This window comes from Carcharhinus amblyrhynchos, chromosome 9, assembly GCF_965287045.1.
Source record: "Carcharhinus amblyrhynchos chromosome 9, sCarAmb.v2.hapA, whole genome shotgun sequence".
NCBI classification, from domain to species: domain Eukaryota; kingdom Metazoa; phylum Chordata; class Chondrichthyes; order Carcharhiniformes; family Carcharhinidae; genus Carcharhinus; species Carcharhinus amblyrhynchos.
The window spans coordinates 92,455,019-92,469,646 of NC_137332.1; the positions used below are offsets into that span (position 1 = coordinate 92,455,019).

Below are 14,628 nucleotides of genomic sequence, written 5' to 3' on the forward strand. Positions count from 1 at the left end.
GTCTCTAACACCCTTTCAAACAGTGAGTTCCAAACCCTCACCACCCTCAAGGTGAAAAAAATGCTCCTGTCTAATCCTACCATCAATGACTTTAAATTTCTTCTCCCTGGTTATTGAGCTCTCTGCTCAGGGAAATAAGAACAAAGAAAATTACACACAGGAACAGGCCCTTCGGCCGTCCAAGCCTGCGCCGACCATGCTGCCCGACTTAACTAGAACACCCTACCCTTCCAAGGACCATATCCCTCTATTCCCATCCTATTCATGTATTTGTCAAGACAGCCCTTAAAAGTCACTAACATATCCACTTCCCCCAGCAACAAGTTCCAGGCATCCACCATCCTCTCTGTAAAAAATCTGCCTCGTGCATCTCCTTTAAATCTTGCCCCCTGTGTCGCCTAGTAAATGACTTTAAGGTTGAAATGATACCATCAGCTGTCTCTTTCATTAGTGCTCCTCCCTGCCTGAGTCCTGAACTAACATCTTTCTCTAGTTTCTCTCCTATCTCCCTCATACCCTTTTTGACCTCATCTTGTCCATGAAACCTGCCTCTTGTTCCCTTGACCCTATTCTCACTAAATTGCTAATCACCCAACCTCCCCTCCTGATCTCCATGTTTGCCAATATTGTTCACGGTTCTCTCTTTTCAGATATTTCCCCTTCCCATTTAAATCTGTTGTCATCATCCCACTCCAATAAAAAACATTTGACCCCTCTGTCCTTACAAACTACCATCCCACGTCCAATTTCCCTTCCGTCTCCAAAGTCCTTAAATATATTGTCACCTTCCAAATCCTGGAAAGGGATATGGTGTGAGGGAAGAAGTTTGAGGTAGGCATGGGCTAATAATATCAGGCAAGGGATGAGAGGTCAGCTGTGAGGTCTGGCAAGCAGTGAGGGATGAAGCCACAAACTTAGTAACTGAGTCAATCTCTGAATCATAGTCCCTCCCTGCTGTGCCCCTCTCTTCTGTGTATGTGTTGACCCATCATTGCACATCATCACTGCCTTGGATACTATGTGACTTTCTCTTCAGGTCTGCTGTCAAACACATCTGAAGCTGCACATCCCTCATGGGTATTGTCAATCTGAAAGCCTCCGAGGATGAAGAATGCCATTCCCACACTCGAAATCTCTGTCAAATATTTACCGGGGAACTGAGACAGTAATAAGTGAGGTTTTATTCAGATGGAACAATGACAAGTTTAAATCTCCACCTGATCTGTTGCTCAAAGTTGCTTAAGTTTCACCGATCAGTTTCCCAAGCTTCAGGAAACTCATTACTCCAGAAATACTTGGATTAGCTGTGAGAGATGTCAATCAGAGAGACCACACACTCTGCTCATTCTCTCAGATAAAGGCAAAATACTGTGGACACTGGAATCTGAAACAAAAAGAGAAGATGTTGGAAAATATCTGCAGGTCTGACAGCATCTGTGGCGAGAGAGAATAGAGCCAACATTTCGAGTCAGGATGAGCCATTTGTTGCTGAGATGAGAGGGCAATTGAGAGGCACTGTTGCCTCATCGTGCCAGGGACCCGCATTCAATTCCAGCCTTGGGTGACTGTGTGGAGTTTGTACGTTCTCCCAGTGTCTACATGGGTTTCCTCCAACTGCTCCAGTTTCCATCAACAATCCAAATGTATGCTGTTTATGTGAGTTGGCCATGCGAAATTGCTCCTTAGTGTCCCAAGGTTAGTGGGATTGGCAGCAAAACTGGGGTTACAGGGATGGGGCCTGGGTGGGATACTCTGCTGAAGAGTTGATATGGACTCGATGGGCCAAATTGCCTTCTCCTCCACGTAGGGATTCTATGAAATTATGGAATGGAGAAACTGGAGTCATCCTTTGAGCCTGTGACACCATTTTCAGTTAGAACATGGCTGATCCGTATCTTAACCCTATCTTCCTGTCTTAGCTCTGAATCTCAGTGCCTAACAATAAACTTATCAATCTGTTTTGAGAAATGTCTTTTAATGCTCTCTTCAGTCTCTGGCTATTGCCTTGCAAGCCTCACGATTTTGTGAGATTTCATGCTCTTTTCTGATTTATGACTGGCCAGGCCATTGGTCTTGACTGTCACCAAGCTGAGTTAATTGCTTTTTAATAACATCTTCCAGTTGATGAGAGCCAGTTCAAAAGATCAGCAATATATCTCCCAGAAATAACAATGGTGTTATTCTACCAGGTTTAATCTGATTTTGAACAAAAGCTTTTTCTTTAGGACTATATGTCCCAGCCTCTTGCTGTTCCCGCTTCATGGAGTTTTCTTGCAATGTCCTCAACTGAAAAGTACTCATTTGCAAAATTGAGAGTTTAAAACATACATTCCTCAAAACCAATGAATCATCCCTGTTATTTGATTATTATATGGAGAAATCAAAATGACATCAATCACAAATCATTTCTTATGTAAGTTGTTGGTAACAGGAAACAGAGAGCAGGGATAAATGGGTAATTTGGACTGGTAAGTTGTAACTAGTGGAATGTCACAGGGATCAGTGCTGAGGTCTCAACTGTTCACAATCTATAGAAATGACTTGGGTGAAGGGGCCAAGTGTATGGCAACTTATTTTGTTGATGATACCAAGATAGGTCAGAAAGTAAGTTCTAAAGAAGAGTTAGAGAGTCTACAAACTGATATAGATTGGTTAAGTAAATGGTGTAATGATACTGTGCCTTTAAAAAATGTATTTTAGTTATATTTCTTGTGCAGGATCTGTTCTATACATTCAGAGCCATTCTGTCTGTATAACCAGAATCCTCTATTCACTGCAGCAGTATAATTGATCTCAGAACAGAATATAGAACATTACAGCGCAGTACAGGCCCTTCGGCCCTCGATGTTGCACTGACCGGTGGAATCAATGTAACGACCCTCTAACCTAAACTATTCCAATATTATCCATATACCCATCCAATGACCATTTGAACACCCTTAAAGTTGGCGAGTCCACAACCGCTGCAGGCAGGGCATTCCATGCCATTACTACCATATGAGTAAAGAACCTACCTCTGACATCCGTCCTATTATTATCACCCCTCAATTTAAAGCTACGTCCCCTCGTGTTAGTCATCACCATCCGAGGAAAAAGGCTCTCATTGTCCACCCTATCTAATCCTCTGATCATCTTGTATGCCTCAATTAGGACACCTCCTAACCTTCTTCTAATGAAAACAACCTCAAGTCCCTCAGCCTTTCCTCATAAGACCTTCCCACCATACAAGGCAACATCCTGGTAAGCCTCCTCTGCGCCCTTTCCAATGCTTCCACATCTTTCCACATAATGCGGTGACCAGAACTGCACGCAATACCCCAAGTGTGGCTGCACCAGAGTTTTGTAAAGTTGCAACATGATCTCACGGCTCCGAAATTCAATCCCTCTACCAACTTAACTGCTGTTTATTTTAAGCTGAGCCAGCACAGGGTTAATTTGTATTTTTCCCTGGGATATTGCAGAGCCAGCTTAACTAGTTTGATTGACAGGTAAAATAAGGTGACCGGATGGGGCTAAGCTTTCACAAAGAGCTCAAGGCAGTCTGCTTTTCGGGTTATTTAGAGATACGTAATTTTCTTTGGATGTCTTGCTCTGTCTGAAGTGGAGACTGAAATATGTTAAGACGTGGGCCTCTTTCTCTGGGATTCCATTGTCTGGGGGTGGAGCTTTCTCTGAAAGTTGCTGCATGAGAATTAGAAGACAAGTGTCTCTCTGGATCATTCTCCAGAGTGTTAAAAATGCCAGAAATTGAGTAGCCACATAAGCATATTAGTTTACTGTGCAAACTGTTTGCAAAGAAGGGAATTATGTCTATGTGGGGATACTGCTAAATCAGAGCAATAGAGATAGCAAATGTTAAGAATTATACTTTGTCATGTGTAGGTAATTTAATTGGTAAAAGTTATGCTAATTCTTTGATTATATTTTGTGTTCTTAAATAAAGTTTGTTTTGATAAAAGTTTCCCAGTGGATCACTGGAATCATATCTGGAGTGAAACACCTTATTCTCGCCCTAATGTCAAAATCAAATGTGAAAGTTAGAGTCTAGGCTAACCTCATAACCTTGGAGTTTCGGATCTGGTTCTTAAAAGTGGGCAAAATTTTGGCAAATACAGTATAATGTGGGAAAATGTTAAACTGCCCAGTCTAGCCCTGTCTACATTAATGGGGACGAAGTAGAAATGGTCAAGAGCTTCAGGTTTTGAGGTGTCCAGATCATCACCAACCTGTCCTGGTCCCTCCATGCGAATGCTATAGTTAAGAAAGCCCACCACACCTCTACTTTCTCAGAAGATAAAGGAAATTTGGCATGTCCACTCCAACTCTCAACCAACTTCTACAGATGCACTATAGGAAGCATTTCTTCTGGCTGTATCACAGCTTGGTATGGCTTCTGCTCTGTCCAAGACCACAAGAAACTACAAAGGGTCATGAAGAAGCTCAGTCCATCATTCAAACCAGCCTCCCATCCATTGACACTCCCTACACTTCCCACTACTTCAGAAAAGCAGCCAGCATAATCAAGGACCCCATGCACCCCAGACATACTCTCTTCCACCTTCACCCATTGTGAAAAAGATATAAAAGTCAGAGATCATGTACCAACCAGCTCAAAAACAATGCTTCCCTGCTGCCATCAGCCTTTTGAATGGACCTAACTCACATTAACTTGACATGTCTCTACACCCTAGCCATGACTGTAACACTACATTCTGCACTCTTTCTTTCTCATGTATGGTATGCTTTATATAGTACACAAGAAACAATACTTTTCACTGTATACTAACACGTGACAATAATAAATCAAATGAAATCAAACCTTACCTTGACCTTGTGCCCTCTTGTAATTGTCATTTCTGCCCTGGGAGAAAGCTTCCAACTGTTCACTCTATCTATGCCCGTCATAATTTTATAAACTTGTATCAGGTCGCCCCTCAGCCTCCATCTTTCCAATGAGAACAATTCCAGTTTATTCAACCTCTCCTCCATACCAGGCAAACCTGGTAAACCTTTTCTGCACTCTCTCCAAAGCCTCCACGTCCTTCTGGTAGTGTGGTGACCAGAATCAGACACAGCATTACAAATGTGGCCTAACCAACATTTTATATAATTAACATAATTTGCCAACTTTTATACTCAATACCCCATGCAATGAAGGCAAGCATGCCATATGCTTTCTTCACCATCTTTTCCATCTGTGCTGCCACTTCTAAGGATCTGTGGGCCTGCATGCCCAGATCTCTCTGTGTGTCAATGCTTCTGATGGTTCTGCCATTTATTTTATAGCTCCCACTTGAATTGGATCTACGAAAATGCATCATCTCGCATTTGTCTGGATTAAATTCCATCTGTCATTTCTCCTCCAATTTCCCAGCCTATCTATATCATGTTGTATTCTCTGACAATTGTCATCATTATCTGCAACTCCAGCAAACTTAGCATCATCCACAAATTTGCTAATCAGACCCTCAATGTTTTCTTCCAAGTAATTTATAAATATTACAAACAGCAGAGGTCCCAGCACTGTAACTAATCCCTATGGAAGACCACTAGTTACAGACCTCCATTCAGAAAAACATCTTCCACTACTACCCTCTGTCTTCTATGGCCAAGCCAGTTCTGAATCCATCAAGCAAGTTCACCTCTGATACCATATGATTTAACCTTTTTGCACCAGACTGCCATGAGGGACTTTGTCAAATGCTTTAAAGTCCATGTAGACAATATCCATGGCCCTTCTCTTGTCAATCAATTTTGTAACCTCTCAAAAAACTCAATTAACTTAATGAGGTATAACCTCCCTCGTACAAAACCATGCTATCTGTCACTAATAAGATCATTCTGTTCCAAATGTGTATAGATCCTACCTCTAAGAACTCTCTCCAATAATTTCACTATCACTGACGTCAAGCTTACCTGCTTATAATTACCTGGGTTATCCTTCCTACCCTTATTACACAATGGGACAACATTGGCTATCCTTCAGTTCTATGGGACCACACCTGTGGCCAATGAGTAAACAAAGATTTTGTTAGAGGCCCAGCAATTTGGCCCTGGAGATTTGTCTACCTTAATGTTTTTTCATACACTTAACACTTCCTCATAATGATGATTTGTTCTAAAGCCTTTACATATCCGTCTAAGACACCACCAATCAACATATCCCTCTCCTTTGAGAATACCGATGCAAAATACTCATTAAGGATCTCACCACCTTCTTTTGGTTATATGCATAATTTCCCTCTTTTGTCCTTGAATGGACCAACTTTTTCTCCAGCTACCCTCTTTTCTTAATATATGTATAAGTTGCCTTGGGATTCTCCTTAATCCTATCTGCCAAGAACATTTTGTGACCCCTTTTTTGTCTTCCTAACTCCCTGTTTGAGTTCTTTTCTACTTTCCCTGTATTCTTCAAGTGCTTCATTTGTTTTTAGTTGCCCCTGGGTAATTAAGTAATTTAAATTATTTTAAAGTATCTCATCAATTACAGGATTCCATGTGGTGGTTTCTGCCTGAGCCCAGGTCTTCTCTCTAAAAGCTTCTCTGCCTAATTAATTCTTGAACTCCAATCACATGCTTAAGTAACTGATTAGATCGGAGACCAACTAAAACAATCAAACGCAGATCAATCAAAACCACTTAACACAATACATTGTCGTTTTTTTAAATCATCTAGTCCTTCAGGCGTACACCTTGCTGGGGTGGCCGGTTTTCTTGGGCAGCAGCACAGCCTGGATGTTGGGCAAAACACCACCCTGAGCAATAGTGACACCTCCCAGCAATTTGTTGAGCTCTTCGTCGTTGCGGATGGCCAGCTGCAGATGGCGGGGGATGATGCGGGTTTTCTTGTTGTCCCGGGCCGCATTGCCAGCTAATTCGAGGATCTCGGCGGTCAGGTACTCCAGCACAGCGGCCAAGTAAACGGGCACCCCGGCGCCCACCCGCTCGGCATAATGGCCCTTCCGCAGGAGCCGGTGAATACGGCCCACCGGGGACTGGAGACCAGCTCTGAAGGGACGAGTCTTGGCTTTAGCACGCCCTTTATCTCCAGTTTTACCGCGACCCGACATACTTCTGCAACTTCTCTTCAATTTTAAATCTCCATAAACTTTCAATCAAAGAAAGTGATCACAGATGGATTAAAAAAGTTCATTCTTTCTAATCCAACAGTCATTACACACATCAGGGGTAGGATTTTCCAGAACTAGCAGCAGGGAACATGATCATGGTTGGGATGGGAAAGTCTAGAAAGCAGCCAAAAGTTGACTTGTGGTTGCTCTCAAAATTTTCCCGTGCCATCCATTACGATGTAGGAAGTGAAAATCACACCCATAATCTTCAAGATCTTCAGGCCTTCACTTCCAAATGCTATCTCTGCAAATGAAATAACTTCCTTTATAAAAACTTTGGAGCAGATGGAAGCAGATCGAGAAAGATACTTCGAAATGACTTGTGGTCAGACTCTATCTACCATCACTTTCTCTCTCCCAAACAGGTACTGGTTGAAATGCTCACAAGCAAAGACAATATCCAGAAACTCTTTCTCAATCTGCGCATAGCGTTATTCAGTTTGTGTTAATAATCTTTATACAAACATAACCGGTTGTCCTTGCTGCATGAAGGTTGCTCCAAGTCCTGTTTCACTGGCATCTCACTGTAAGATAAACTCATCATTGACATCATAGTACCTCAATACTGGTGTTGTCATCACTAGTTGTTTGACATGAATGAAAGTCGCTTCTTGTTCTGTGTCCCTATACCACTGGACATCCTTTGTAGTGAACGTGGGTGGAGAGTCACACTCTGATGACATATTGACAAGAACTTAGTGAGGCAATTCCCATGTGGGTTCAGTGATTCACTGATGTTGCAGGGGATTTAACAACCGTCTGGTCATTTGACACAGTAAAAACTTTTAAAATACAAAATTTTGATCAATCATCCTTTAGCTATTAACTGGAATCAGTCTCCATGGAATTGTAATCTGAGAAAGAGCCCAAATACTCCCATTTCAGAAAGTCCCCAGGTGTTGGTGTTAGGACCCCTGTTCTTCTTGATTTATGTTAATGACATAGGTGAGCAGGTTATTGCTGAGCAGGTGCTGCTTCTTGGAACACAATTGATGACCCCTTCCATCACTTAATTGATGATAGAGAGTAGGCTGATTGGGATGTAATTGGCTGGGTTGGATTTGTACAGCTTTTTGTGTACTGGGCAATTTTTCACATTGTTAGGTTGAGGCCAGTGTTGTAACTATATTGGAAGAGCTTGGCAAAGGGAGTGGCAAGTTCTGGAGTGCATGTCTTCAGTATTATTGCCGGAATGTTATCAGGGTCCATTGCTTTTGCAGTATTCAGTGCCTCTAACTGTTTCTTGAATCTGCGGTGTGAATCCAATTGGCTGGAGACTGGCATTTGAGATGCTGGGGACCACTGGAGAAGATCAAGATGGATCATCCACTTGGCATTTCTGGTTGAAGATTGCTGCAAATGCTTCAGCCTTACCTTTTGCACTGATGTGCTGAGCTCCTCCGTCATTGAGGACAGGGATATTTGTGGAGCCACTTCCTCCAGTGAGATGTTTAATCATCTATCATCATTCACGATTACGTGTGGAAGGGCTGCAGAGCTTAGATCTGATCCATTGATTGTGGGATCGCTTAGTGTTAGCAGGAAAGAATCTCAAAGAAATCACTCAATGCGCAGGGTTGGTCCTCACATCAAACAGCTTATGTTCACCAGCAGGGAGATGGCTTCTGTTAAACTCGGAGCTTTTCTCCGCCGAACAAAGGAAAAACATCCATTCTTACACATTTTTCAAACGTCTACACACCCTTCATGGCTGGACCTTGTCCAATAATACTGATTACAGATTACATACAGTAGCCACATTTTCAGTGAAAAAGGCATTACGTAAGGTGGGCTTGTGCATGATCAACTTGTGGTCTCATGGACACAACTCATGGTACCTCAGTCAATATTATCTTTTTTTCTCCCATCTGGAGTTCTTGAGTGTACAATGTTCCTTATCCAGTGGGCCTCCTTATCATCTCCCATGGCTGTCCTCCCTAATCCTCTGTGTCTGGTTTCATCCGAGGCCTCAGATCATAGACTTGTACCAGTCACCAGTATCTGTGGTCTATTGTACACAAGCTTATGCTCAAGCCAGCTAGTGGTGTTCACGAATGTGACTAAATGCTAGCATCCATCTTGTGTCATTTTACTATCCTGAGCTCCTGTGAACATGGCGGAGCTTTCATGCATTCCCTTTGTGATCATATAACAGTAAATTCATATATATTTATCATATACGATTTATTCCTACTAATATAAGTTGTTATACAGACACCAAAACCAACGATATTGTTCCCCCTAAACCTATTCATTTGGCATGAAAGTATTCCTGTTTGGTTACTTCAACTGGTTGACACTTCATTTTTAGACATGTCTGGTGCTGCATCTGGCATGTCTTCCTGTACTCTCCACCGAACCAGGATTGATCCCCTGGCTCCATGGTAACGGTTGAGTGGGTGATATGCCGAGGCATAATGTTGCAGATTGTGCTAGAGTACAGTTCTGCTGCTGTTGAAAGCCCACGGCACCTCATGGATGTCCAGTTTTGAGTTGCTAGATCTGTTCAAAGTCTGTCCCATTTAGTATGGTATGCCACACAACACAATGGAGGTTATTCTCAATGTGAAGGTGGAGTACTTTACAATGGTAAAGTTCTGATACTAATACTGTCCTCTTGTTGGTTCCTTCACCACCTGTTGCAGACCCAGTTTAGCAGTTATATCCTTTAGGACATGACCAGTTTGATCAGTGGTGCTGCTGCCACGCCACTCTTGGTGGTGGACATTGAAATCCCATCCTTGCTAATCACACTGCTTCCTCCAGGTGTTGTTCAATATGGAGCAGTACTGATTCATCAGCTGAAGGAGGACAGTATGTGGTAACCAGTAAGAGGTTTCCTTGCTCATGTTTAACCTAAAGCCATGAGACTTCAGGGGGTCTGGAATCAAGTTAAGGACTCCCAAGGTAACTCCCTCCATCTGTATACCATTGCATTGCCACTTCTGCTGGGTTTGTCTTGCCAATGGGACGGGACATATCCAGGGATGGTATTGGTGGTGTTTGGGATATTATCTGTAAGGTATGATTCCGTGAGAATGGCTGTGTCAGGCTGTTGCTTGACTAGTCTGTGAGGCAGCTCTCCCAGTTTTGGCATTACTCTCCAGATGTTAGTAAGGAGACTTTGCAAGGTCAACAGGGCTTTTTGTTTTGCTGTTGTCTATTCTGGTGCCTAGGTCGATACCAGGTGGTCGATCCAATTTCATGTCTTTGTTGCGACTTTATAGTGATTGATAGAATTGAGTGGCTTCCTGGGCCATTTCAAAGGGCAGTTGAGAGTCAACCACATTGCTGTGGCTCTGGAGTCACATGTCGGCCAATACTACATTTAAGGATGGCAGATTTTCTTCCCTAAAGGAACATAAGTGAAGCAAATGGGTTTTTCCAACAATCAACAATGGTTTCATGATCATCAAAGACTCTTAATTCCAGATTTTTTTTATTGAATTCAAATTCCATCAGTTGCCATGGCGGGATTTGAGCCGGGTCCCCAGAACATTAGCTGAACTTCTGGATTAATGATCTAATGATAATACCACTAAGCCATCTGTTTCAGGATGGCTGATCTGTTTCAGGATGATTTACATAAGGTAAATCAATTCAAACAAGCTTGGAATTTATTATGGTAAAAACTAACTTGTGGTTATCTTACAAGGTTGGGGTAGAAGTATGAAAGCAATAAACAACAGAGGTAGATCTTTAAGTTTGCAATGGAGCCAAAAAAGCCTTACTCTAATAAAATACTTAAATTACATTTGTAGTTTTCAGATGAAAAGATACTGAAAGTAAGTTATCATGAGGAATTCTTCATGGAACCAAGGAGTCTGGAGAGGGGACAGTCACATCGAGTACTAATGTTAATCGTTCATATGGGCTACGTCAAATGGTCAGGTAAAAGTTTATTTTATTGAATTTAACTGCATGTTTGCTGACAGAAGACAGTTGTAGTTTTGTTTTCATGTGGGCTGCATCTCATGGGATTGATAGAACTGTCAGGAAATTATCGTTCACGAGGCCTGCATTGAATCACGGAAAAGCTAATGTTACTTTTCACCACAACGGATGCTGGTGGAGGTCCTGCACAGTTGCAATTTTGAAACAGAAAAACACCTGGAAGATTTCCCTAGTTTGAATCCAGTGGAAGAAATGTAAAGTGGTCCTCACAGAACCTTATGGCAGAAAGGAGAAACAGAGTCAGCTCGGAAGCTGTGCAAAGGCAGTGTGTTTCTACCAGCAATCTGTACAGGGAGTGGGGCGTCCACAACTGTGAGGAATTAAAGAAAAGTTGGCGGATTGCTTAGAGAAAAAGCTAACAGAAGGATGCCAACCCTAGATGCCAGACTTGAGAAATGTTGCTTGATTTATTTTGCCTTTAAAAATTAAATGCTGGCTTCTATAGTTGGCAAAGTGATTAATAATTTTGTGCAGGAATATGGGGTCTAAAACCATTCCCACCACTGAGTTTATGCCCATTAACTAGTGTATAATGCTTATCCTTTTTTCAGTTCTAGTAATTCAATTCTTTTTCCAATTTTAGTAATTCTCTGTTCCTCTGGCATCCCAGTGTCTAAGGAAAATTATACCTCCAAAATTTCCATTCCATTCCATACTCCCCGCAGTGTCCAGGATGTACATCCAATTTGGTCCTGGTGATTTAGCAACTTAAAGTATGACAGTGTTTCTAATACCTCCTCTTTATCAATATTTAACACACAGTGTTTCAATTAACCTCTTCTGTCAAAATGATTTCAGCAGCATCTTCTCTCTGAGTAAGGACCAGGTTCTTTTCATATCATGGCCTTATTCTCTGTCCCTGATTCACCTACCCTTCATTTCCTTTCTGGTCCCTGATTCACCTACCCATAAGCTTATTAATTTTAACTATTTGTTTGTCTATCAAACATTCCCATTATTTAGCTGCCAGTGCTCCTCACCTTCTCTCTTTACATCCTGATTATTGTTTGAATTATTAAGCTGCCATTGTGTTTCATCCTATATTTTCTCTGTTTTATTATCCAAGGAGTTCTGCCTTTTCCAGATCTTCCTTTCCCACTTGTTCAGATCCTCCATCACAATCCAGTCTCTTCTTGGATTTAATTTGATTCATTATTGTCACATGTATTAGTATACAATGAAAAGTATTGTTTCTTGTGTGCTATACAGACAAAGCATATCATTCATACAGAAGGAAATGGGACAGTGCAGAATGTAGTATTACAGTCATACCTAGGGCATAAAGATCAACTTAATGCAAGGTAAGTACATTCAAAAGTCTGACAGCAGCAGCATTGTTTGGTACATGACCTTGGGTTTTTATATTTCTTTCCCAATGAAGAAGGTAGAAGAGAGAATGTCTAGGATGAGTGGAGTCATTAATTATGCTGGCTGCTTTGCCAAGGCAGTGGGAAGTGTAGACAGAGTGAATGGATGGGAGGCTGGTTTGCGTGATGGGTTGGGCCACATTCATGACTCTTTGTAGTTCCTTGCAGTCTTGGTAGAGCAGGTGCCATATCAAGCTGTGATAAAACCAGAAAGAATGCTTTCTGTAGTGCATCTAAAGAAGTTGGTAAGAATCATAGCTGACATGCCAAATTTCCTTAGTTTTCTGAGAAAGTGGAGACGCTGGTGGGCTTTTTTAACTATAGTGTCAGCGTGGGGGTCTAGGACAGGTTATTGGTGATCTGGACATCTAAAAACTTGAAGCTCTCGATCCTTTCTACTTCGGCCCTGGAAAGGCAGCGACTGCTGCTGGGTTTTCCCACTCTCCCACACAGGGCAGGTGCGGATGAGACAGCCTCAAACCAACTGGGAACTATATTACCCATGCTGCGTGTGGCCCTGGGGCTGCGCAGTGAGGAACGGCAGTATGGATTCAGGGGGAGAGCCAGCCTGCAGTGCCTGACGGGAGTTGTAGTCGTGCCGCGCACAGCGACAGTTGTCTCCCAGCGTTCAGCAGTTGGAACATGAGGAAGCACAAGCCCGAGCGGTTGTCACGTGGGCAGGGCTGGAATTGGAGCTGTGCACCTGTAAGTCCCAGCTCCAAGCGGTGGGAATCAGGATTGAAGCTGGTTCAAACCCATTCGTCCCCTCCTCCCTTACTACCCAAATTTGTCACTAAATGGAGAGCAGATATTTCCACTTGCTTTAGAGGAATTCAAAACTAGGGCCAGAAATATAAGATGGTCAATAATAAATCCAATGAGTAATTCAGGAGAAACTTCTTTCTCAAGACAATGATTAGAATGTGGAACTTGTTCCCACAAGGAATGGTTGAGACAACAAGTTTTGATGAATTTAAAGGGAAGCCAGTTGAGTAGATGAGGAGAAAAGAAAGAAGGATCTGCTAATAGGGTGAGATAAAATAGATAGGGTAAAAGCTCATGTGCAGCATAAGCACCAGTAGAAAATAAATGAGCAGAATGATCTTTCTGTACTTTAAAAACTAGAAATAGTATTCATGATTTAACTTGAAACCTTCACTTTTTTATCAGAGGTTGCTCCCCTCCTGGTCAACACCATTCCCATGCTCCCCTCTCCCACTGCCCTTGCTTTCAGCAGCACCCGTTCCATGGTCAAAATGTCCTTAATTCTATTTCCTCAGAGTTGTTCAGCCTTTGGTCAATTTCCGAGTCTCTCCCCAAGATAGGGATATAACACAAGCAGTCACTCTCCAAGTTACTTCTTGAAAACAGTCAATTATAAATCTCATTGGTGTCATGGTGGCATAGTGGTTAGCACTGCTGCCTCAGTGCCAGGGACCCAGATTCAATTCCCAGCTTGAGGTCACTCTCTATGCGGAGTCTGCATGTTCCTTCCATGTCTGTGTGTTTCCTCTGGGTGCTCCGGTTTCCTCCCACAGTCCGAAAGACAGGCTAGTTAGGTGCATTGGCTATGCAAAAAGAAATCTCCTCCAGTGTGGGGCAACCAGGGGATTTTTCACAGTGACTTCATTGCAATGTTAATGTAAGCCTACTTGTGACAATAATAAATAAACTTTAACCTTAAACACAAGGCACCCCAATGTTACACTTCAAGAGGGAGTGTCATTTCCCACTTCCCATGTCATGCCCCAAGTCAGGGTCAATCCCAGAATCACTTCCCAAGCATTTGCTCTGTCTCCTTTCCAGTTATCCTTAACGTACCTCCCATGCACATCACTTGCAGCCCTCACTCCCGAATGGTTCCCTCCCATACACCTCCCCTGTGGCTGTTCTGCAATACCCATCTCTGCTGAACTCCTCTCTCCTACGCATGTGCTGATCCCACCACTCCACATCATTGCTGCCTTGGATGCTGTGGCTCCTCCTCTTCCGATCTGCTGTGAAACACATCCCAGGCTACATAACCACACTGATGCCATCAGTTTGAAAACCTCCAAGGATGATGAATGCTATTCCCACACTAGAAATCTCCATCAGAAGTTTACCAGGGGAATTGAGACAGCAGCTGCTATAAATGAGGTTTTATTCAAATGGGACAATGACAAGTTGGGAATCCA

At 42.5% G+C, this 14,628-nt stretch overlaps 2 protein-coding genes across 3 annotated transcripts in view; both read right to left on the reverse strand.

Annotated features, from left to right (window-relative positions):
- The window catches only part of LOC145348041 (uncharacterized), a 56,107-nt gene that overhangs the window by 18,820 nt on the left and 22,659 nt on the right, over window positions 1-14,628 (reverse strand). The gene's annotated exons all lie outside the window — the stretch shown is intronic.
- On the reverse strand, window positions 6,681-7,070 carry LOC145348072 (histone H2A-like). Its single transcript, XM_080196213.1, has one exon. The coding sequence runs from the start codon at window positions 7,068-7,070 to the stop codon at window positions 6,681-6,683; it is 390 nt and encodes a 129-aa protein (XP_080052339.1).